Source organism: Barbus barbus (assembly GCF_936440315.1).
Source record: "Barbus barbus genome assembly, chromosome: 43".
In the NCBI taxonomy this organism is placed as follows: domain Eukaryota; kingdom Metazoa; phylum Chordata; class Actinopteri; order Cypriniformes; family Cyprinidae; genus Barbus; species Barbus barbus.
This window is the reverse complement of record NC_136721.1, coordinates 12,727,868-12,753,588: the sequence shown is the minus strand read 5'-3', so window position 1 is coordinate 12,753,588 and position 25,721 is coordinate 12,727,868. Positions and strand designations below refer to the sequence as shown.

The window sequence follows — 25,721 nt, the reverse complement described above, 5'->3', positions numbered from 1 at the left end:
ATTAATTACTATGTATTTAAATCTGCCCCAGTTCAGGTTGTTATAGACATGGTTCAGTCATTTAGAAAATAAATGTCTATTAGACTAAACCATTCTAAATCAATTTCCATCTCAAATGTTTTGTTCGTTTTAGTAAAACCAACTCTGCATGGAACTGTTATACATATTTTATACGTGTTATACATGTTATACATATTTCCATTGTGTTTTGTTCGCAACAATTCGTGAACAATTCAATTAGACGCAGATTGTGAACCTGTTCAACGGAATCAATGAAAAGGTCCGTTCACAAACCGTACACCGCTATATGGCGTTAACTCACAGATGAATCACAGTCTATTAAAGAAACATTGTGAGTACTCAGTTTCATTAATGTAAGCACATCGGGTCGACTATAAAAATAGTTAACAATGTAGGCAGAAAAGGTCCAATGAGTAGGAGGTGTCGTCATCAGAGAGCGACATAACAACAACCGGCAGCGCTGAGCAGAAGACTACACGGGTCTGTATTATCACTCTTACAAGATCATTTAATAGCTTTAATAGCCAATAAGAGTACTTTAATGAAACCCATGTACTGCATAACGTAAGATAGATACAGTGTTTCAACGTAGTTTGATCTTTTGATTGTGTACCGAAGTCTGATCATGGACAGTGAAGTGCAGAGAGATGGAAGAGTTCTCGATCTCACAGATGATGCCTGGAGAGAAGACAGACTGCCATATGAGGATGTCACAATCCCACTGGTAAAACTTCACATCTACAGTGTTGATATGTGCATTTCGAATTGCATACGTTAAAATTATCTTAAAGGGATAGTTCACCCAAAAATGAAAATTCTGTCATCATCTACTCACCCTCAAGTAGTTCCAAACCTGTATGAATGTCTTTGTTCTGCTGAACACAAAGGGAGATATTCTGAAGAATGTGGGAAACAGAGCAGTTCTGGCGCACCATTGACTTCCATAGTATTTTTTTCCTACTATGGAAGTCAGTGGTGCCCCAAAACAGCCTGGTTACAAGCTTTCTTCAAAATATCTTCCTTTGTGTTCGGCAGAACAAAGACTTTCATACAGGTTTGGAACTACTTGAGGGTGAGGAAATGACAGAATTTTCATTTTTGGGTGAACTATCCCTTCAAGTAGTCTTCGCAATGATGGTAAGTTCTGTTTATATTTGTCAGCAGTGGAATATGCACAACACATGATTTTTTTTAACCTCAATTTTTAATTTTCATTAGAGAGACAGCAACGTATTTTGCACGTGGAAATATTTGAGCATGAATATTTTTACATTTGTATTATATGATATCACCTTTGCCATAATTGCCTATAATTCCACTGTATGATTTAACTTTATATTATACCTTTTTTTCTGGCAGAGTGAACTTCCAGAAGCAGAGCAAGACAACGGCGGATCGACTGAGTCAGTCAAAGAGCAAGAGATGAAGTGGTCAGATCTCGCCCTGCAGAGTTTGCATGAAAACACCCCGAACATTGGCACTTAGATGAGAAGATGCTCTGTTCATGTATCTGTCCGCTCTGTGGGTCACTGATACAAGATTCATGATGCAAAAGACTCATTTCTTGATTGTGAGCCACTGTGATTTGCATGAAAAGCGGTTCATTTTGATATTTAAAAAATACATGAAATGTTTAAAATTTACAGTGCTGTATTCATTTAAATTGTTGTGCTAGTTGTTTAAATTCTTGATGGCACACAGCATCCATACAAATTCACACAATGTTCAAGATTTTAAACTGGCATCTAAAATGCACAATACTACCTGAATAGATCACACCTATGCTAACATTCAAAAGTATGGGGTCATTAAGGTTTTTTTTTTTTAAGGAAATTAATACTTTTATTCAGAAAGGATGCATTAATTCGATCAAAGGTGACAGTAAAGACATTTTACTGTTACATACGATTTATATTGCATAAAAGTTGCATTCTTTGAACTTTCTATTCATCAAAGAATCCTGAAAAAAATATATCACAGGGTCCACAAAAACATTAAGCACTATTTTAAGTAGTTTTCAACTGATAAATGGTTCTTGAGCACCAAATCAGCATATTATAACGATTTTGGAAGGATCATGACACTAAAGTAGAATAATGGCTGCTGAAAGTTCAGCTTTGACAAGAATAAATTACATTTTAGAATGTATTAAAATTGAAATATTTTTTCAAAAAAATCTTACCAAACCCAAACATGATCCTTATACTGTATTTGAATAAGAATTAGACTTTTAAAAAAAAACTCTTTATAGTTTGTGATATTTTGATTGTACTAAAGTATAATACTACAAATACAACATAAGCAAGTGTAAAATAGCTGAATGAACGGAATTAAATGCACAAGCAGTAAAGAATGGAATCAATGAATCATTCCTTCTTTCAGGCTAAGCTGAATTTTATTTGGATTCAAATGTGACATAGATGCTCCATTTGTTATCACAAATATACCTGAAACATGGCTAACTGAGCATATTATGTTTAATCATAGCCAAATGTATGATAATACTTTCTTGGTATTACAGAAAGATGTTCAGCTAGGTGGCTCCTTAGGCAAATGTGTAGAGGTTTGGGGGAATGTGACCAAATAGCTATGGATTTATAGTATAATGGCTTGAGATTAACATATCAAATGCTATCTTAAAAGGTCTTTATTACAACAATCCAGCTAAATCAAATAACAGCAGCTGTATTATATTACAGATTTAATCTGAATAAGTATTTGTTTTAAAGAGAAATACTGGTAATGTTCAGCCTACTCTGTTTGCTATACTAAAAAAATCCTCCCCAAAAAATGTGCATTAAAGGAGTAAATGTCATTTGAGGCTAAATGATCTCAGACCGCAGGTTCATACAAGCTTGATTAAAATTAGGCTCTGAGGCTTAAATGCTATAGTTTTCAGGGTCAACTCCTCATGAGAAGAGTGCAAATATGGAGATGCTGCTTTAAAATTTCAGTATGGTCCCATAAAATATAGGTTACATATGAGTGCCTTTATTGTTTCCACGCTAGCCACCCAACCATTTTTTTTCACAGTCTAAAACAAATAAACAAAAACAAGGAAACAGCATATTAAATGTCAATCATAAAAATGCTGGAAAATTTACTTCATAAGACTTGGCAAAACACAAAAACAGATGTTATTAGGGAATCAACCACAAACATACAAATTATGCCATTGTGAGCTTGGGCTCATTTGAATACTCTAACAAATTTTAAAGGCATAGTAATGCAATAATAATTACGGTCTGACAGAACGGTAACATGCAACGACTTTGCCAAAACAACAAAAAAACGGGTCCCCTAATCATAAACCGTCCTTTTAAATAAGTACAATATTGGTTTATCTCCACCTGACAGATTCACTTTGAGGGCAATGTACATGGTACTCATTGTAAATGCACAAATTGTTCAGCATTATGAAATGAATGGACTTTTCAGGTAAATGGTTCCTCTTATATAAAGTTTATGGATCTATGTGAAATTTAGTAATGCAGCTTGGTACAAAAATGTAAGTAAGGTGCTGGTCTAAAATCAGTCAGAAACATTTTAATCACTAAATGTATCAAAAACTCTGTCAATAACACAATTCCCTGAAAGTGGGACGGGAAATTTGTCACTTCACACTGGCACTCTCACCTTCAGGCATTCTCCAATATCTTAATGAATACTTCTGCCATCACAATCTGCATTCATTGTTTGGTCCCTCTGACAACAAACAGCAGCCAATCCAAGCAGAGTTTAGTCAAATCATGTCAAGTTTTCAAACGAAGAAAGAAATCCAGTTGCGTGTGATGAAATCCTATCATACATAATGATGCCACAGTTTGGACAAAATGGGAGAAAAATGCACATTTTGGGCCCCTAAACTTAAGGCAGAATATTAAGAATTTCATGAACCCACCTAGTTGTGTAAAATGATGGTAGGATGAATTAAACAGGGCTTCCCTTCCACTGTTACTGTAACATCAAGAAAGTACACAATACATATATATATATATATCATGGTACACAGAACTGTTCTGTAAAATGTAGCTTACATGCATTTCTAAAATGCAAACCTTTACACTTCATTTATACCCAGTCCCAGACCTTTTCAAAGTAATAAAACAGAACAAAAAGAATCCCTTATATCCAGTAGTACTTCTCAGATACACATAACTCATCTGGTTATGATTCATGTACCATTTGTCAATATCACAGAATATCTACAGCATATAACAAGTTATATTTCCATGACACAATGTTTAAACAACTGATGAAACTATGGTACATTCAGTTCAGTAAAAAGTCTTTTACATTTCTTTGAACATTTAAAAAAAAAAAAGGAAACTGAATGTAAACAGTCAGAAGGCAGTCCACTGTCCCGCAGAGGCTGCTAAACTGCAACTGAATTATTGACACCTACAATAATCTTATTTGTCATTGAATGCCTGTTTACTCAGCATTAATATCAGTCTCTGGCCTCTGCACTGAAAGCTCAGCCTGTATGAAGTCGCCCTGTCCCAAGGCAGTGGAGTATGCGCGATTACTATGTGGAGTTGAGAAACCAGGGCATTGATAGGAGCTGGAACCACCCCGATTTGATAGTGAGGTTTGGGACTGAGGTACCGGATGGTAGTCATCCAGGTTGTCATAGTGTGACTGTAAAGTAATGGCACTTTGTCTTTGTCCCTGTGACTGATGAGAGTAGGATCCACTATGGTCTGAATTGTCTGGTAGATGTGCGGGAAGACTGGATTGGTTGTAATGCTGTCGCTCTCTGACGCTATGTGATCTCTCTGGCTTGGGTGGAGGAGCTGGCTTTGCTGGAACTGCTTGTTCATCTTCACTGGCGCTACTCGTGGCTTTAACCCTGCATATGTGGCGCTCCAAATCTGACCTTTCGTAACGAGGTTGGGCAGTCCTGCTCTCCGAGTGTTCCTGCCAAGGTTTACTGCTCGGTTGTTTTTCCCCAGTTTCAAACTTTGGGTCATGATGGCCACCCTCTGGTAAGTGCTGCAGGCTTCGTGGTGGAAGTTGTGATTGATGTGAATGGATGGATGAGTAGGTCCTGGAGCTGGTCTTATCCCCCATCCCATTTCCTTGGCAGTGTTTTTCTGTTTCCATATACATCAGGACATCTGGATCGGAGATCAAGTGCCTGGGAGCATGCTGAGATCCAGGAACGATATTATATTTGGCCTCTTTGCTCTCGGCAGCCATCAATACAGTTTTGCCGGGATCTGATTTGCTGCGTAAGTGTAACATGTCCATATCCATTGGCATGTAGGGTCCTATGTTGTCATACTGAGACATAACAGAACCCTTCACCTTTTGTCTCGCTCTGCTTTCCCTGCGGATAGAGTGTATGCGAAGCCTCTCTGCTTCATCTGGATCCCATGCAAAGTAAACACTCCCTTTTGAACCACCGTAAGATGGCATGTCTCTGCTTACGAAGCTATGCTCCTTTAAAGGAATGAAATGCCTTGAAAGGTAGTGGTAGCCTCCAGATTTGGCTCCAGACTGAAGTAGAGGTGCACTGTCCCGACCGCTGAAGGAATGGACGTGCCGTAAGCGGATCGTACCGTAATGGTCCACATCGTAGAAAGGGGCATCCAGAACGTGAGAGCCAGAGTAGGGGCTGTAACGGTACTGAACTCTTCCGTTCTCAAAATAAGGTTGCAGTTGTGTGACGTGGTAGTCGGCTTGAGAGGCCGGTTGGTGAGACTTGCAGTGGTAGACTGGGCGCTGGTAGTAAAATAACTCATCATCTGGTGGAACCTCGGTTCTGGTGACTGGCAATGAGCGGATAGCGGTGGGGGGCACATGTAGGGAGTGGACCCTGCGGATTGTTGGGTACACGGTAGGTCCATCTACTTGGCTGTAGCCATGGGAGTGGTGCAGTGAGCCTGGAGAAATATATTCACTTCTCAATGGGCCACGGGATTTGATGGACTGGTGGTAGGACCTAGGTCCAATCGTATTGTATCGGCCATCACCGTGGGCTCTATAGGAAATCTGTGGCTCTGATTTCGATACATAAGAAATATGTGGTGGAACACTCTCTGGTCTGTAATGGTATGCCATCGTAGCCTGACCTGAAGGAGATACCCGCTGATGGTAATACGCCTCTGTGGTGGGCTCCAGTTGGGCAGCATCCCCTTTTGAGTGGTAAATGTAACCTGACTGATGAGTGGAAGCCCTGCGGTGAGATGAATGAGATTGCGGGGGAGTCTCTTCCACTGAGCCTCTCATGGATGTTTCTAAGATGGCATGAAAGTTGGTGGGGTTTGCAGCCTCAGTGTTGCAGAGAGCAGCCATCGCTAGTTTACTTTCAATAGAACGAACTGGGGGCATTGGCGGCGTCACTCCCTGAGTATGGTGTTGAGGAGCACTATCTGCTTTTGGATGGACAGGCTTTATGGCTTCCCATGGTTTTTCCACATGATCAAGAGGTGCTGCGGGGGTTGGTGCAACTCTAGCATTGGGCTGCGATTTGGGCTGAAACTGCGGCTGTGCTTGTGACTGAGAATAAGGATGAACTTGAGGTTGAGACCGAATCGCTGCATGAGGGTGAGTCTGTATTTGTGGCTGAGGCTGGAGAATTGCGACTGGCTGATCTGGCATCTTTGTGGGTTTTGGTGGCATAACCATTTCAGTCATATGGATCTAGGGATTAAGCCCAAACAAACACTGTTAGGTGTCTTTCGTATTTCCCTTTTTGTATTTACATGTGCTTATTGTAGTTATTGATATCAATACCAGAATAATGGATAAATGAATAAATTTGATATTCATTTTGTTGCAATATGACAAAGGTGAAATAGTTACACAACATACAAAAACATGCACTCTAAAGGTTCACATAAATACTAACCAATTAAATAAAAACAATGGCAGGCAGCTTTTGATCTAACAACTAGCAGCACTCATGCTTAACATGCTTTTCTAATTTTGAATTTACAATGGTGAAGGTCTGGCTCATGAATATTTATAACATTACTTAATGTTCAGCCTTGGCACTGAAGTACTAGTGCTACTGACATTCCTGCATGTGCCACTGCTTACCTCAGAGCTGGGTTGTTGAATGATAGTATCCTTGCTGCTGATAGCTGGTGTGGTGATTGTAGAAGTGGTTTTGTCTGTGCTCACAGGTGTCTGGCCTACAGCTGGCTGCTGCCTTTCTGGGCTTTTTTGTGTTTGGCAAACTTGAAAAGGTTGACTAGAAGGCATAGCACTCTGGCTTGAGGTCTCTGGTGAGATAACATCCTGGCTATTGCAAGAAATGCTGAATGGCTTCCCGCTCTCAGCTGTGATGAGGTGCAGACTGACAGAGCGAGTTAACTTTTCGGTTGGGGTAGAGGGTGGTGAAGACTTAGGAGCGGATCTCTTTGATGCTTCGACTGCAGCTTCCTCCAGGGATGGCTGTGATGGCAAGGAAGGAGGAGGCGGCCAGTCCATGGTCTCCAGTAACTCTTGTGGCTTAACGGGTGACACTGGTGTAGGGGGTCCAGAAGATTGCCTCTGAGAGAGAATAGTGGCCTGCTGGGCAGATTCAGCTAGAGCTAGTGCAAGCATGCGGGCAGCATTCTTTGGTGGGGGAGGGGGAGGTATGAGGGACACAGAGCTGACAGGGACATTGCCCTTTGGTGAGTCCAGAGCTACGGCTCCTACGGATGGACAAAACAGAGGGAACTCAAACAAGAAGGCATGCTAATATTCATGAGAAGGTAAGATAGGGAATTGTTAAATTTCTACAGATTGTGGACAGATTTCTCTACATTGAGGGTGTTGGTGCAAAGCGCTACTGGTAAAAGCCTGGTGAACTAAACCTGAAAAATTAAATAATTCACTTATGAAACCCAGCATACCTTGGAGGTTCATATCACAGTAGCATCAGGGTTAATGATGGCATTTACAATAAAATAAAATAAAAACTTTCAAAAATCTATAGGCCTTTATCACAGTCCGCGTGTCGTCACATCCGACTCCGATTAGTAGTGTAAAGGAATTTCCGCCTGCTTTATTTTCAATGGACAGATGCCAGTTTTGTCAGTAGCCCCTCACTGCAGAACAAAGATCCAGGGGGCGGGGTTGGATCCACATCCAGGGGGTGGAGATGGGTGGGTTTAGGGATCAGGGGGTGGAGACGGGTAGGTTTAGGTATATGTAAGGTGGGAGGAGTTGGATATAGATCCAACCACACCCCCTGGATCTTGTGTTCTGCAGTGAGGACCATCTCAGTTTTGTGAAGAAAATTAAAGTAATTTAGTTTAGTTGAACATTGACGCAATAAACCTCAGTGTTAAAACTGCGTATTTATACCGATTCCATACCATGTATCATGTCATCCTTCATTTTAATGTCTAACATTAGCCTATCTGACTGACGCGACTGTCAGCCCTGCCAGTGTTGTCAGTCAGATTAATGAAGAGCACGCAGCTCAAGTTACTACCAGAGGTTTAGTCGGACTGATTTAATTTTATTTATAATATTATTTCATTTATTTTTGAATTATATTTATTGTGCTTAACCTCCCGCTCTTGTTCACAGTATAATGTTATTCAATCGTTGCATGCAATCACAGAGAATACCTCAGAATTAAGATGATCAAACTTATTTTTAATTATCGTCTATGGGCTGGAAATATTTCTTTATTTGAACAACTTAAATTTGATGCAATTATAGAGGATTGCATCAAAGTCAGCGTGTGAAAAAATGTGAGCATTATGTTTAATACAAATTTGCGCTAAACCTTTAATTTAATCCAGGGGTGTCCAAACTGCGGCCCATTATCACTCCTGTGGCGGCCCACGAGGGATTTTTAAAAATGATACGAAACTGCAGAGGTGGGCAAATTACGGCCGTTTTCATCCAGCCCGTGAGGCAGTTGTTCCAAAATAGGTAATTTGGTGCAATATCAGTAATATCCAAAAGCTAGCGCTGTAGCCTGTAGTGCAGTATATAACCCCTGATATACACCGGAGCGGATCGCAGCCACTCTAGTCAATCCGCGGCACGTTTCAGAAGCAGCTCTCCGCGCGGCTTCACTAAAGATAGGCGCTTAGTCTATTATTTATTTTATTTCAGGCCGCACGGCAAATACCAAATAAAAAGTCAAAATAGCTATATACTCTACAGAACTGGCACAATTGTAAATAAGTTACTTGTTTTAAAAATGTGAAAGTGTTCATTTGTTTTGAAAAATGCCTTGCATTGGAACGGTTTTAAAAATGCTTAAAATGTTCCTCAAGCCCAACACTTGTCAGCAGTATATAAGATCCACCCCGTTCAAAATAGCAGAAAACACTTTTACTTATCTTGGTGTTATAATAACTAGAAAACCACAAGACCTTCTAAGAGCCAACTGGCAAAAGAAGATTGATCAGTTAAAAAATAACAGACTATTGGAGAAGGGTAGGTAGATAAGGATAAGGGGGGATTTGGGTTACCTTTCTTTAAAGCATATTATTGTGCAGCACACTTGAATATATTCTCTTGGTGGAATGATGACCCATTAGAAGGAACCTGTGAACAACCGGAATGGCTTAGAATTGAACAAGCCCTTTGCTCTGACTCTTCACTGCAGATGCTATAACAGTCCTGGTAAGGTTAGTAAGCTTATCTATAATAATCACTTTGTTATAGGCCAGTCTTTAAAAGTTTGGAAACAAATTAAAATATATATTAAAGCTCCTAATGTATATCTTTATAGCTCCATATGTATGAATCACTCCTTCATTCCAGCTCTTAACGACCAGTCTTTTTCGCTTTGGAAACAGAAGAGAATAAGCTGTGTTGGCTCCGTTTATATGAACTGGCATTTCCTGTCTTTTAAAGAGCTCCAATCAGAGTTTGAGTTACCAAATTCTCACTTTTTCAGATATCTGCAAATTAGAGACTATGTCAGAAAATATTTTCCTAATTTTGAACAACTAAAAAAAGCATGAAAAATTTGAGGAAATAAACAGATTTAAAGCTGGAAACTCAAAACTCAGTGTCATATTTCTATAATGTATTAACAGATCTGGTGGAAAGTGACAACTACAATTAGGAAAACATGGGAGGAGGATTTAGGTTTCACTATTGAGGATGCGCAATGGGAGGAATGCCTGCAGAATATACATGATTGTTTAATTAATACTAGACACAACTTTTTTTTTTTCACAAATTTCTACATAGAGTATATATGTGCAAAACTAAATTGCACAAAATGTTCCCTGAAGTGTCACCGATATGCAGTAAATGCAAGGTTGCGGAGGGTACACTTCTACATTCATTTTGGACATGTTGTAACCTTCATAAGTACTGGACAGATATTTTTGACCTGCTTTCAAAAGTGAATAGAAAAGATATTGTTCCAGATCCAATGATTGCCATTTTTGGGGTGATTTCTGTACCTTCTTTTAGTTCATATGAGAGACGGGGTATTTTTTTTATTTATGGTTCTTGCAAAGAGATTGATTCTTCAGAGGTGGAAACTTGATATTGTCCCAACATTCGATGTGTTGCTGAGTGAGCTAGCGGGCATTATTCATATTGAGAAATTACAATTTATTGGTAATGATAAGCTAGATATATTTTGGAAAATATGGAAGCCTGTGTTAGATTACTTAGGAATGAGATAACTTATTTACATTGTTTTTTATGCTGCATTATACCTCTGTAACTCTTAAATTGATTTACCTCAATATTATGTGGTGATCGAAGTATTTTTGTATTTAATTAATTAATTTACTTATTTTTTTATATATTATTTATTTTATTATATGCATATATTCTTTAGTCGGACTGATTAAATTTTATTTATAATATTATTTTGTTTATTTTTGAATTATATTTATTGTGCTTAACCTCCCGCTCTTGTTCACAGTATAATGTTATTCAATCGTTGCACGCAATCACAGAGAATAACTCGATTAAGATTAGCAAACTTATTTTTAAATATCTTAAATTTGATGCAATTATAGAGGATTGCATCAAAGTCAGCGTGTGAAAAAATGTGAGCATTATGTTTAATACAAAGAATAAAGAATATGCATATATTCTTTATTCTTATTTATTTATTTTTTTCTTCACACCCTGCTGATGTTATCACTGTGATCTGTTTGGAACCCCTTTATTTTGTACATTAGAGGAATCTATTTGTAACTAGTATACCGTACTATCGCTTTCCTTTTGGACCTCTGGAAAAGCAAATGTCATATTAAAACTGAATAAAGTAAAAAAAGAAAAAAAAGAAATGCTTCTCAGACTTCCAGTATCAGACCAAATGCCAGTGTTATCCCGTTATCGTTCTGCTCACGGGGGCTGTATTTTGTGGGGAAAACATGGAAATAATTGGTAATTTTATCTTGCAATCTTGCAAAGATATGCTTTCTTCTGTTTTCCACACACATTTTTATGAAAGTGCATATAGTACTGTTTTCTGGATTATAAATTGCGTTTTTTTTCATCTGAAACGTGCTGCAATTTCCAAGGCGATTTATATAAAGTAGCCTAATCAAGGTCAAGCGCAAAGCGCGCACATTAGGATTGGTGATGAATGAGAAAAGGCAAGTGAGTTTGCATTGTGCATTTTCCAGCAACGATGCTGCTAGTTTAATTCAGTTTCGGTTTAAATATTTAAGGCTGTGCGTTTATAATATATGTTAATAGTGAATGCCACTATAATTTGTGTTTGTTTTTTATATATTTTTTATATTTTCGTTATATTTTATTTTTTCTATTCTGAACACTGCTAAATTTACAGGATTTTTTTGTGGAGGGTGGGGAATATAAATACATGTTTCTAATGTTTGTAAACGTTTCGTTTATTTGACATTATTTCTGAATGAAATGATAAAATGTGTCTTATAAATCGACTTGTACACCAATGCAACTTATCTGTGTCAAAGTGCCAATAAAAATAGGTAGAGATGGTACAAGAAAAGAACTGCCATATGTACAAGTATACATACAGTACAGTAGTAAGTGAGTGTTAATTTAGAATAAAAAAAATAAAATTCAAAGCTTCATTTGTTATAAACATAATGCGGCCCCTCACTTAATGTGGCCGTCGAGTCAAAAAGGTTGCCCACCCCTGATTTAATCCTTCTGTACAGCCTTTAGTCATAATTAATGTTTTAAGCTTTATGCTCATTAATGTGATATGTTGTTTGTATAGTTTTCTTGCTGTTCTGTAATGAAATAAGGTGATCAGTCTGTGCAGAATTGCTTAAATACAGTATGCCTCATGAGCTGTTTAAGTCATGAAATACGCATCGGGATATCATGACAACGTATTCCTTCGCTTCGTAATACTCAGTTAATTGTTGTAAACTGAGATTGGTGTCTTTAGAAGACACATATGTGCTAAATTCTACATAAATAATCCACAACAATGCCGTGCTATGGGCACAGCCATTGATAGAGGCTGCAGCGGAAGTTCTTTCACGCTACTATTTGAATCTTCCACTTGTCGAACGCGGAAGTGTGATAAAGGCCTATTGTCTAAGTTCTCTCTGTATTCATGTTTGTTTCAAATATTTTTGAAAATCTTTTATAAAATGATATAATGACAGCTGTTTTACCCTGACATTTTGAAAATTAATTTGAATACAGGAATTAAAGTCATTCAACTAATTTATGATAAAAATGTCAATGACTCCTCAAGAAACATTATGGATTTAAGCAACCATATCCCTGTATTTCAGTTCAGCTTACCTGGCTGCTCTTGAGAGCAGGTGACCTGTGCTGGCTGTGAACATTCAATGCTTGATATGTCTTTACTCTCTTTACTCTCAAAGGTAGCAGCTTTAGAAAGAAGCTCTTGTTGAATGGCTTCACTCAGGGGCAGATCGGTGGTTCTTGGCAGAGAGCTCAATTTTGCAGGAGAGTCAAGTGGAGATGGAGGGGAAGAGGGCTGAAGTACAGTGCTCTCTTGTGCTTTCCTTATCATGGAGGCAGCCGATTCAGAGATGCTTAGAGGAATCACAACAGCTGACTTCTCACTGCTCTCAAGGGACTGAACTGGAGTTTTCTCCGAGAAAGATGCAGGGGGCGGTTTATTTCTATCCTTTAAGGCTGGACTGTGGTCTGGAGACACAGAATGACTCGTAACCTTAGCTCTGACTGGCGAGACTGGCTCTGAGCCACTGGCACTGCCCGGGCTCCTCTTCAGACTGCTTTCATTTGTGTCAAGTGAGAAAATGGAAGTCTCTGGCAGAGGAAGGCTACACTGGAAAGACATGGGGTCAAAGTCTAAAGAGGCCATGCCAATGTCAGGGGGGCTCAGGTCCACATCGTCAGCAGAACGTGGCGGGGAGATGAGAGCAGGCACACAGATTGGTCCATCATCCCCATCACTGTCCCCTTGACCCAGGTTGTCATACGAGTTACAGTGTTGTCTGCCATCCAACAGGTCACCATTGAAGGAAGCAGAGAGCGCATCGCTGCTGGAGCGAGGTCTGCGTGGCCTGTACACCTTAGACTCTCCTGTGTTAAAGGAAAAACAGAGAAGTCAGAATTTCACAATGGCTGGTTTATAATTTGAAGCTGAGCTTTTTTAGAGCTTTTAAGAGTCGGTTACCTTCAACGTTATGTAAAGAGGTGAGAGACTCCTCACTTTTGGCAGAACGAAGAGTACCAGTGTCTCCTCTTCCTCCTGAGCAAATGAAGTGGGAACAGAGAAGTTATAATAAATTGCTTGTACATAACCAAACAGAGTTCTAGAATACTTGACTCTGATTGGTCAATCTGCGGTCAGATGCTGTTGTTGTCTCTCGTAAATACTGTGCAGTCTCTCTGCTCTCACATCATTCAAAATCATTTAAACTAAAATCAATATTTCATGTCCATTTATTTATTTATTCAGTAAATTGCTGAGTAATTAGCAGGGTAATATACAATCAGCTGGTCATTACAAAATAAACCACTTCCACATGATACAAGGCCTGATTAACCTCTTGGTTTATTTTGTGTTAATGACTATCTAACATTTAAAGATGACAAATTGCAACAACACTAACCAGCCAATGCCATGGCCTTGAGTTCGTTTGGTTCACTGGGATTGCGGTGTAGGGATTTTCGTTTAGACATCGAGGAAGACTTTCCCAAGTTGAAAAAAGACCGCCAACTGCCAACTGGAGACTTTTTAGACTTTATGGGCTGTCTTTTCCTAGGAGAAAAAAAAAAAATCAAAATGTACAAAATGTATCATTTTGAGAATAACAGGAACATAATTGGTTTCTTTAAGACAGCATAAAAAATTTTTCAACATTTTAAAGATGGCTTTATACCTCTCAGTAGGGAATTCAATGACCGTGTGGAATTTTCCCTGTAAGGCTGCAGGACCTTCTCCCACCTCTATGTACTTGCTGTCTGCAGTGATGGGTGAGTTGATCTGGGCCTGGGTACGTGCCTGTGCCTCTTCTAGTGTTAGCAGCTTTGTGGACGGAGAGGGTACCAGCAAAGACTTAGGCCGAGACAAAGAGTTGTGTCCTACAAAGACAAAAAATGTGCAATGAATATATAGCAGTGCAAAAAATTTAAAATGTGTTGAAATGTGTCCATATTACATACCTGTTCCCTCTCGTATGAGTGAGCTCAGTTTGGGGCTGAAGAGAACATCCACATGGTTGAGGATGAATTCTACCACAACCGACTGTATTCGCACCTCCATGAAGGCTGCTGTGCCGCTGAAGCAAGCTGATTCTATTTGCTTTGACCTTTTAAATTGGGAATAAAAATCAAAGATTAGTTATGAATACTAAGTTTTTATATTCATAATTACAAAATTGCAGAGCTGGGTGGTAACTGATTACATGTAATCTGGATTACATAATCTGATTCCAAAAATTGAGTACTTGTAATTAGAAAAAATGACATTTTTAAATACTCTGAATCAGGCTACAGTCACTTTTTTATTAATTACATGATTGCATATTATTCACTCAATAGCAATAAATAATTCACAATTTACTGATTCTCCCTAATACTTATTTTCTAAAATAGCCTACAGTTTATATACATTCAGAAAGTCTTCCAGTTTTGCTGACATTTTGCAGTCAGGTGGCTATAATTACATATTAATTTGAGAGACCACACAGCATTTGACCACTGGATTTACAACAATCATTTCAGTAAAACGAATTCCAATTAAACTTTTTTTTTTACGATTTAATTATTTGCAAATCATTAAACTCATAAACCCCCTGTAGTTCCTTGACAAACCTCAGTTTGGGAAACCTTACATTAATGTGCATTAAACATTCATATGTAATGTTTAATGCACTTCATTTTGTCAATAACAACGAATGGAATATATTTTCTTTTTCTTTGCATCTTAATCTCGTTATGGTACAAGATTGTCCTATTTAAATCAATGTGATAAACGAGTTAGGTCAAAAGTAATCTAAAAGTAATCTCATTATATTACCTAAAATGTGTAATGTAATAGATTACGTTATTAACTACTGTTTTTGTCATAATGCAGCACAAGTTTGGAATCAGTAACCATTTGCAAGTAATCTACCCAGCTCTGTAAAATTGTATCCATGAGTATCTGTTTTCACATACATTATATTTGCATCATGCAGAGATCTTACCTCAGTAAGTTAGGGGCCCAAACAATGGCCAAATTCTTCGTATGCATGTTTGTTACATAGCTGAAGGTTGCTAAGTGTGAAAGATGCCTCATAAGAAACTCAAGGGTTCTACAAGAAAAAGCATGAATATTGACTGTTAAAACTATAGATGCATTAAAATCCGATGCCAAGTAAAATTAGCATAATGGATTAGATTCAGAATCACACTCATTTAAGTGAACAATGTTGTAATAACAGCCTCTATTTTCATAACATACTTGGACTGCATTAGTAATGTAAATAGCATGCTTAATGCAGTAGATTAATAAAAAGGCTGTTACGTATGAAAAATATGGCTATGTTGAAAAGAGAACGGCAAGTCCTCTAGAAACCAGCAGAGAGCACTGTAGTCATTTACAAACCTATAATGCGGAGGCGGCAGCTGCTGAATGACATCATGTATTTTGATCAGCCTCTCCTCGTCCGTGGCAGCTGACACAGCATCCTAAAAAGGCGAAGAGCGGGAGTATATCAGGGTCACCGCATCTAGAACAGCTCTAACCAACAAAAATACTCTCAAACCCATGTTCACACTATACCGCTGAATGGACAAAAGCACATGGTCAATCGCATTTCCTGTGCATTAGTTTCACTGCTTCCATAGCAACCTGAAACCATTGATGCACTCTTTACTCTAGCCGTTTTCATTTGCAGTGACTTATCTCCAGATGCTGTAAATGTCACTGCTTTGTTTGGCATGCAGATTAACTCCTTGTGAAGCAGGGCTCTTAAGAGACAAGCAATTCATTTGTATACTCATTAAAAGCAAAATCAATAGAACAAATAGCCTCAAGCCTTCAATGACTCCTGCACTGTTTTGCCAGTCTCAGATAAGAGACCCATGCATATCATCACACCAAGAACTAAAAAGGTTTTGATATCATAAGTATGGGCTTGCTTGTTCTAATATAATAGGTGCTTCTCAGCTGGAGCTATTTGGATGACAAAGAGTGTGCGAGTTTGAGAAAAGCGTCTTTAAAGGCCTGTCGTTCTGGGATAAATGCTTACCGAGAATTTCTCATATAGCTGGTAGGTGAGAAGTGGGTTGGGAAGCTCTCGAAAGTAAAGCTTGCACAGGGAACCCACGCAGTGTATGTCTTGAATGTAAACATCTTTTGTCAGATCTGGGATCTGTTCAGAGTCAAATTCATGCCTAAAGTGAGAGAGAAAGTGTTTCAAAATTGATACACTATCATAGACAATTTGGTGTGCTTAAAATCTAAATTTAAGTGAATTCTGATTAAATAACATTAGCTTTTAATATCAATATTTGAATGAATTGACAACAAATATCCAATGGTCCAATGGTTAATTCTTTTATTTAGCAAAGATGCATTAAACTGATCAAAATCATAGTAAATACATTTATAATGTTACAAATAAATGCTATTCTTTTGAACTTCCTATTCATCAAAGAATCCTGAAAAAAAATTCAAAACCTCCACAAAAATATTAAGCAGAACATGTTTTCAGCAATAAAATAGGAAATGTTTCTTGAGTGGCATATTAGAAAAATTTCTAAAGGATCAAGTGACAATGAATCAATTGCTGCTGAAAATTTTTTGCAAAAAATATTTATTATAGCTTTATAGTTTTAAACTTATCCACTGACAACACTACATGTAGGAACTCAAAGGGGGGATAAAACTTGTTAATCGGCCAAGCAGACAAGTCAACTTGTCCTGGACCTGGTAATAAATCCCCATCTAATCATTCTGGTGTACTCATTTCCTCCTGTATTCAAGAATACAAACATTCCCATTATGAAATGTAATTAGCAGCAGCTTAATATTCAGCCACTGCATTCAGAGTTTCTCAAGTGGTATAATCAATCCCTATCTTTGCTACTTGCAATTAGGGGAGTGTGTTTATGTCCTACCGCAGCTTCTGAATGTTGGAGGCAATCCCAGAGAGACGGTACATTCCATCAACCACTCCATGCTTCTCAATGAACTCAGTGCAGCTCTTGAGTACCTGGGGGACTAGAGGTTTAGACAAAATGTTACTGGAGCATCCTTTTTGGCACGTAAAGTGTGAGACTTGTCAAAATGCCAATGGAATAGAATGCCAGATTCTTTGTGCAGTAAATTTCAGATTTTGTAAGCTATAAATAACTTCAACAACTGCCGGAGACAGGCCCGATCGTCAGATAACAAGTCCGTGCTCTCCTGTATAAGCAGAGTTTATAGCTTCACATTTGCTCCAGTGGCATTAGACAAAATCCAGACCGCCAACGTGACCTTGCAATGTTTCACCCAGAGGAATCATAGTCACAGACAACCATGACTGGCCTCTAGTCTTGACAAACTTTATCCGCCAGATGAGTGAGTCCAAGTCTCTCAGAGGCAGCTGTTCATCTACATTCCTGACATAGCTGTCTGAAGCACAAAATCCTCAAAAATCAAGAAAGTTTAGTCTCTAAGCCATCTCAAAAATCATTCAATCAGTGCTTCACAATAAGGATGGCCTGTGGCCACCGTGAGTGTGTTTCAGGCCAGTTAAAGGAGTTGTCACTTGCCCAATAAAGCCAGTAGTTCATTATTTGTGTCTTCGAGCTAAAGCTGTTTAGCTGGGAAACAGATAAATTGTCAAAACTGAGAATGATTCGTGACATTCTTGGAAGCATCGGACAGAATGGTTTGAAAATGACAAACAAATCACAATCTTTTTTTTTCCTGCAAAAGGGTTTATAAATTTAAAACTATCATTGAGGTATCTTGGTATCGTGCATCATTGGCATCTTGGTAAAGTATCCTGGGCCCACCAAGGTTCCAATTATTTCATTAAAAAAATACAGCAGGAATAGTAATATTGTAAAACATTTTTACAATTTTAAATAACAGTTTCCTATTTTAATGTTTTAAAATTCAACGTTATGGCAAAGCTGAATTTTTGGTAGCCATTACTCCAGTCTTCAGTGTCACATTTCTTATCGTTGATGTTGAAAATAGTTGTGCTGCTTAATTTTTTTTTTTTTTCAGGATTATTTAGATAATATAAAGTTCAAAAGCACAGAATTTATTATAATATTGAAATATTCAATATTATTCAACAACTGTTTATATTATAAATGTCTTTACTGTTACTTCTGATCCAATTTAATACATCCTAGCTGACTACAAGGATTATTTTCTTAAAATCTTAATGACTCCCTACTTTTGCATGGAAAGATTTTTTTGCCAAAAAAAAAAAAAGGCAGTGGAGCCAGTGGAAACATCAACAGGGCAACAATAAAACTACTGGCTCAATTTAGTCTTTGAGCCCTTTCAATACTTTGAAAAATACAGCAAATTACTTCAGAGGCCAACATCCTTATGGCACCAACTGAGAAAGAGAAAAATTGGATTAATGTTTCCCAAGCGAAATACTGTCCAAGAGTATAATAAGTGCATTGCAGGGAGGTCTGCAGAGCTTTATGCTAATATGACTGAGCCATACTAACGACTCTCTACTTGAACAAAGTGTTTAGCCATGTCGTCTCACGTTCCTCTGAGGTCAGAGCGTCTGAGACGGAGAGTACACATTGTGCCATTACCCGTTTTACAAACACATCAAAGCTAAGTGGGCTCATGGGTGGGAGAGGACAGTGGAGGGAGAGAAAGGTTCAGATCTAAGTAGAAAAACCTAAACTTTATCATCTATCTAACCCAGTGGTTCTCAAACCCCCAGCCACCACATATTTTGTATGTCTCTCTCATAGGCCACACCCATTTCAAGTCTTGCAGATTCTACTAATGAGCTGATGAGTTGAATCAGGTGTGTTAAATGAGGGAAACTTACAAAATATGCTGTGGTTGGGGGTCCCCAGGACAGGTTTGAGAACCACTGATCTAACAAACTACAATGAATGACCTTTTGTAGGAAGACATTTTTAAAGAATACCAGGAATTTCTGCTTTGAGGATACTTGCTCCTGAGGGGACGAATGTCCATTCTGAAACATTTAATAAAAGCAAAGTTCTTTTTCCCCCTCCTTCTAAATGTAATGGTCGAGCAGTCGAATCAAGTTGCGTGGATCCCCTTTGAAAAGGACAAGGCTTAGATTTTAAGGGCAGGCAATTGCTCGGGGAGAATTTGAAGTCAAACAAATGGAGCAAATGCTGAAGGCTGCCAGGGAGCTTTGAATCAATGGGCAAGAAATCTCCGGACACGGCCCCCTAACCATTCCTGCTGACCTTTAGACCGCTTTAAGCCAATCAGATGCCATGACAACCTATGCAGCCAGATCCAAGGGTGATTATAGAGGAGGGGGGTTAGCTATGCTTTCCAGCCCACCCACACTGTGCATGAGTGTGAGTTTGAGTAGGACCAGAAGGGGGCAAATCTCACCGTCATGGCCGGAGTTGAGGAGATGTTCTCCTAGGTCACAGCCAAACACCCTCTCCCTGAGGATACCTCTTTGCTTCAGCTTCTGCTTGGTCGGCCTGGACTTCATGAATGTGCGCAGAAAAGTGATCAGTTTCCCGTGTTTCTTGGACACTGGAAGATAAAAATAAAGACAAGCAAATTTAAATATTTTCACATCAGGGAAAACTGCACTGTGAACCACAAACAGCGCAACAACAAATGGCCCCAAGAAAATCCGGTTTAACAAGAGGCCAGTGCCACATCATGTCAGTGAGCCAAGATCTTATTAAATAAAAAAGCACAGAGACTAAGTTGTGTAAGAATAATGGTTTTAGGCATTAACCCTGTTCCTTTACTGAAGGAATTTCCCAAATCCTCCATTGGAAGTGTTGCTTGAATAACCTAGATCACAAAGGGCTGTTTCGTCAATCGAGCAGAATTATTAATTCAGCCAAAAAAGGGAAGTACATCCTCCATCTTTGGGTGTTTGTTCTACTTTTGGTAGAGCAAAAATCAAACCACTTTATTCTCTGCGGTTCAATGCAACTGTTACAGCATATAAATCAACTATGAATGACTTAACAAGTTTAATCTAATCTCAGCATTGGAAGAAAAAAGCCTGAAGATGATTGGCTGACACAACATCTGTGAAAGTTTTCTAATAAAAGTAATAAATGTTTCCTTTCATTTAATTTTTGAATGAGGCCAAGCAGGAAGGACGTCTCAAGCTGTTCGGTCTCTGGAGCAGCTTGCGTTGTTATTACACCCTGACACTAACCACCATTCCCAAACAAAAAAAACAAAAAAAAGAACACACAATCAGCAGCCTGACCTAGAATTTGCATGAGAAACTCTTGGACGATTCAGAGGAAAAGTATCAAGAGAGAAATTCCAAGGATTAGATAGGAACACACAAACAATTCCACTGGATTTGCTAGAAAACCCTGAGTCTTGTAATTGCCCATTTAACTTGGATTGTTCTGATGTTCCTCATAAAATATTAGCAAGATTAAATATTACAAACCCAATAACTGTTTGCATAATGAAGCTGTATGAATCAGCAAACAATCTGTTGGCAGAAACAATTTCAGAGCTATTACAAATGCAGCTGGGATTCCTGAAAACCACAAACTCGTCCATCTGTGTTTATGTTTGTGGGAACATGTGGTGGATTTAGCAGGAGACAGAGGAAAAATGATTTGCAAAATAATTGCAAATATTACACTGTTGTTTAACAGTTTAACTCCCTGGTGATTATAAGGATGTGTGATTCTTTGCACGCTGAAACCACAGTGGACGTGGCAAGGGGACATCTGCCAGCTGTGATCTCATCTGTTCCTTTGTGCCTCTTTACCTTTTAAAAAGGCACATTATTCACAATTTTTCATCATAAAAGTTATAAATTTTTCCAACAAGCAGTTGCATCTGGTCTCGATGCAATTAGTCCTCTCATATTCAGTCGAGGTTAATAATAAAAAGAGCCGTTGCAGGAATTTCCTGTTCTACTTTTCAAGAGCCAATAAAGTAACTGGCACACATTTCACAGATCCTCGTATTCTGAACTCCACAACAAACCAAACACAAGGCATGTGCTGAACTTCACAGAAGCGGCAAGAAGACTTACTGAAGAATGAGTGTTTCCTCCAGGCTGCACTTTACCTCGGCTGAGGAAACACTGATGACGTTACAGCGCAACGTGACTGACATATTATACGTTTTTCTTTTTTTTCCCTCCAAATCAACACTCAGAACGTGACTTCCGATGGACTTGCTAAAAATGTATTTTTAAGAAAACACAAATGATTTTGCTACACACATCAACATATACAAAGAAAGGTAGAACAGTATTCTTAATGAGTTTGACAAAGTCAATAAAATGCATTTATTTCAAATTAACACCAGTGCACACACATTTAAAATGCTATTGTTTTCAGCACTACAAATGAATAAACCACACACAAATTTGGCTATAGAAAGCACTTCAGTCGCATCTACAAGTCTGAGATCGTTTAGCAATCTGATTAGCACTAAAACTGCAACTTCATAACTTACCTTAATGTGAAATATCCATGAAAAAAAGGACAGAAAAACAGTGCTTGAGTATTCTTAAGTTTGCCAGGCTGCAGCTGCGGTAAAGAGCTCGAGACACAACGGTAAAGGATCATCACAGACCACACTCTCTCTCTCTCTCTCTCTCTCTCTGCCAGTCGGTAAAAGCTAATAGTCAGCATGCATTCTTTCCTCTTTGCTTTTTCCCTCCTCTCTTTCCTCTCGGAGTTTGTCCAGCCCCTAATATCAACTTTCAACAGCACTGGCTACTAACTGCAGAGATCGGGGCATGAGCAGCCAGGCAACCCAGAGAGCGACAGTTTTAGCCTGCAGGCTGTTGCATTTATCAGATATCCACTACTGAGTGATGAATGTACTCTGAAAGACAATGGCAATACAACACAGCTGTCTCCAGTGATGTTCTATTTAGGCTACAGCTTAATACGACTTGTTAAAACTACAACAAAGCAAGAAGCCAGACGAACATAAATATAACTCATTTGACTACACCACCAGGGCAACAACAATGCACTCTTTCTAAAGAAACCCATTCATAGCCAAGCCCATGTTCCATTCAGCTTTTACAACCCAGACTGACATGGTACAGCAATAAGGAACTGACAAAGACAAGCTTGTCTGCACTCTAAAGCAACAGGTTTGCGGCCAAACTGTCAAACAACACACAGATACGTGTTCTGCAAGGTAACGCTGGTGTTAAATGAACAATAAAGGTCAAAACACTAATAAATAAAAAATTGTAACTTTATAAAATGGCTTTACTATCACTTTTGAACATTAATGCATCGTTGCTAAATTACAGGATTAATCATACTGGCCCCAAACTTATAAACTGGTTTCCCAACCCAACAGCTAACAGAAGTTCACATAAAAGTCTCTGTTCTCAGAACAAACCAGTAAGGAAGTACACAATCCCCTGTAGGACATACGGACACATATCGCTATGTAAACCTAATACAGTTTGTCTCTCATTCTCACACAGTTCCTTCCAGCTGTCTTGGCTTGTTCACAGAGGCAGCTGCCCTTTACTTCACTGAGAGGAAGACACTGCTGCCCCACAAGGAAGTTAGGAAGTGAGAGGGAGCTACATCTGGAGCAGCACCTGCTACAGCTGAGAATAAGGGAATTAAATTTATTCTGTGAATGTGAAAGTGTCTGCACAAGAACAAGAAATGATTATACCTCAAGCATTTTCATAACATACAATATGCCCTATTCATGCTTGAAAACCTTGGTAAATAAAATATTACAGCAACCATTATCACTGTTACACCACCTGCATGATAGGACATTATGTGGTTAACCATTTACATGGGGCATTTGCTTAATGAGGTGAATGATTCATAAGGTATTTTGTCGTCTGATAGGCGCTTGTTGCTCGGCTAAAGCTCTGCAGGGGAGCAGAGAGGTATGTTGTATTTGAGCATGTAAAAAGGCAGCACACAGGAGTGTTTGAGTCACCATGGAGAGACTGTAGTTCATTTTGTCAGTGGACAAAGATGGGATTATTTTATAGCCTTTCCAAACCAGGGTCATGTAAATCAGCCCAGGAGTGTGTTTCAAAATAACACGACAACAGGGCTTTCTGGTGCACTTGAAAGAGAGCGGTGGAACGGTGCCATAAACTGACGTCACAAGCTTCATTTCAAATACAGACACATTAAGCGTTGACATAGACAAATAAGCATAGATGCAATGATATTAAAACAATTATCAGTATCGACTAGAATTTTCATGTTATGGATGACAAGCAATAAATAACAGACAATGAAATCCTGTTCTAGTTTCTCTACATAAATTAAAAATTAAACATTAAAAACTAAAATAAATCAATTTAAATGATTCATGATTTTAGACAATGCACAGTATGAAAATTGATTTTTTTAATTAAATTTTAGATTAATTTTAAGTGCCTGTTTATTGATAGCAAAGATCATCTCAACGTAACAATAGGGATAATGAGTATGCACAATGAAATATACAACATTGGCCAATATTTCCATATTATGGGTGACAACTGATAAATGGCATTAAAATTCAATACGTTTTTAAATAAATAAAAAAAATCTTATAAATTAATTAAATGAGCATTTTTAAAGATTAACTTTAAATGAACATTTATTGATGGCAAAGGTAATCTAAATGTAAAAATAGGATTATAGCATGTATAATTAAATGTTCGACAGCCAATGAAGACTTTACACATCATGCATCTCTACAAAGAGAGACAATCCGGGAGTATTACAGTAAAATAACATTTTTAAACAGTAACATGCATTCAAACGCAGGTCAAAAGAGAGAGAAAGCGCTATCAGGGTAAATCAATAAGACAAGGGTCAAAGTCACATACCAGGAGACACCAGAAGAGTGTTAAGTGAAAAACAAGACTATATTTGTTGTGCTTGCATCAAATCTTCATACAGTTAACACATGTTAGGAAAGACCAGTGAAACTACATTTTAAAGATACAGAGTGCCAGTAGTGTTCAGAGCACCCATGAGTGGCAGGCGACTGTGCGGAGATGCACAGGAGAGTTCAGGGTTAGTCTGTGTTAGACGTACATGGACAAACGGGTTGGTCTACCTGAGCTCAGCCTGTAGGGGTTTAATGGGTCAGGTGCCCATGCACTGTCCTGCTTTACACTCTCCATCTCCAAATCTGTATGCCGGGAGGAGAGAAGGGGAGAGGGAGGGAGGGACCTAGTTAGAGAACATGAGAACAACAGCTGCACATGCAGCTCTATTAGCTTAGCAGTCTTTCAGGAGAGTTTCCTCCCTCACTCCACATTTCCTGGCCATTGGGAAAGTTTCACAACAGATCTGAAGCTGCTATAAATGATAATAAACAAGACGGTGCAGTAAAAAGCTGCAATGCAAGAGAAACACAGTTTTATGATACTGCTACAGGACAACTTATGCATGCAGTGAGAAAGTGTGAAAAAAGAATGATAGCCAGAAATATATCTGTGCATGTGTGTGTGAGAAAAAAAGTGAGCAGGAGATAGAGGGTGTGTGACTGTATGTATGTTTGCGTTTAAAGGGACAGTTAACAACACAAAAATTAAATGGTCAGCATTTACTTGGCCTTATGTCATTCCAAACCGGTGTGCTTATTAGTCTCTTTCCAGCACAAAACAAAAAAACTAAACTAAAAACAAAATTAAATTAAAAGAATAAAAACAAGACACTAATCAAAAAACAAACAAATAAACACAAACAAACAAGAAAATAAACAAAAGATGATAACCACAAATAAAATAAAGGCAATTAAAAATAAAAATGCAACAAAACAAAATAATAAAAATAAAATAAAAACATCCATGCTCCATGGAAAAAAAGTCATAAGTTTGGAACAACAAAGGTGAGCACATGTTGATAGATTGTTTATTTCTGGGTGAACTAGCCCTTTAAGGCAAAAAAGAGGCGTTGGGGAGAGTATACCAGCACGCACAGGGTGGGAACAGACTCCAGGAGGCCGGCCGCAGACCAGAGCAGGGGGACGCTGAGGAGCAGTGAAGGAAGCATGGTCAAATAACATGCAATAAGTGCAAAGCAATGCAACATACATTCCAAATACAGTGTCAGAGTCAGTACATGAACAAGAAATTAAAAATAGAGCTAAACCCCAGCAAAAAGCTTCTGCATTGTCAAAGCTAATAATGTACCTCATTTGTTTCTTGCAT

General features: G+C 38.5%; 2 protein-coding genes across 2 annotated transcripts in view; one reads left to right on the top strand and one right to left on the bottom strand.

Annotated features, from left to right (window-relative positions):
* The first annotated feature begins 451 nt into the window (after positions 1-451).
* On the top strand, positions 452-2,565 carry LOC306862565 (anaphase-promoting complex subunit 13). The gene is made up of 3 exons (XM_079405449.1): positions 452-501; positions 640-745; positions 1,381-2,565. Exons 2-3 carry the CDS (start codon positions 647-649, stop codon positions 1,504-1,506), a joined length of 225 nt encoding a protein of 74 aa, XP_079261575.1. The 5' UTR covers positions 452-501; positions 640-646; the 3' UTR covers positions 1,507-2,565.
* The window catches only part of LOC306862564 (rho GTPase-activating protein 32-like), a 35,540-nt gene continuing 12,207 nt past the window's right edge, over positions 2,389-25,721 (bottom strand). Inside the window, exons 6-19 of the mRNA XM_079405448.1 lie at positions 25,490-25,540; positions 24,623-24,697; positions 19,955-20,104; positions 17,506-17,608; positions 16,635-16,779; positions 15,989-16,071; positions 15,588-15,695; positions 14,563-14,708; positions 14,280-14,481; positions 14,010-14,158; positions 13,571-13,645; positions 12,706-13,476; positions 7,069-7,670; positions 2,389-6,669 (exon numbers count right to left, since the gene is read on the bottom strand). Coding sequence (XP_079261574.1) covers positions 4,456-6,669; positions 7,069-7,670; positions 12,706-13,476; positions 13,571-13,645; positions 14,010-14,158; positions 14,280-14,481; positions 14,563-14,708; positions 15,588-15,695; positions 15,989-16,071; positions 16,635-16,779; positions 17,506-17,608; positions 19,955-20,104; positions 24,623-24,697; positions 25,490-25,540 — 4,874 coding nt within the window. The 3' untranslated portion in view covers positions 2,389-4,455. The remainder of the gene's footprint in view (positions 6,670-7,068; positions 7,671-12,705; positions 13,477-13,570; positions 13,646-14,009; positions 14,159-14,279; positions 14,482-14,562; positions 14,709-15,587; positions 15,696-15,988; positions 16,072-16,634; positions 16,780-17,505; positions 17,609-19,954; positions 20,105-24,622; positions 24,698-25,489; positions 25,541-25,721) is intronic.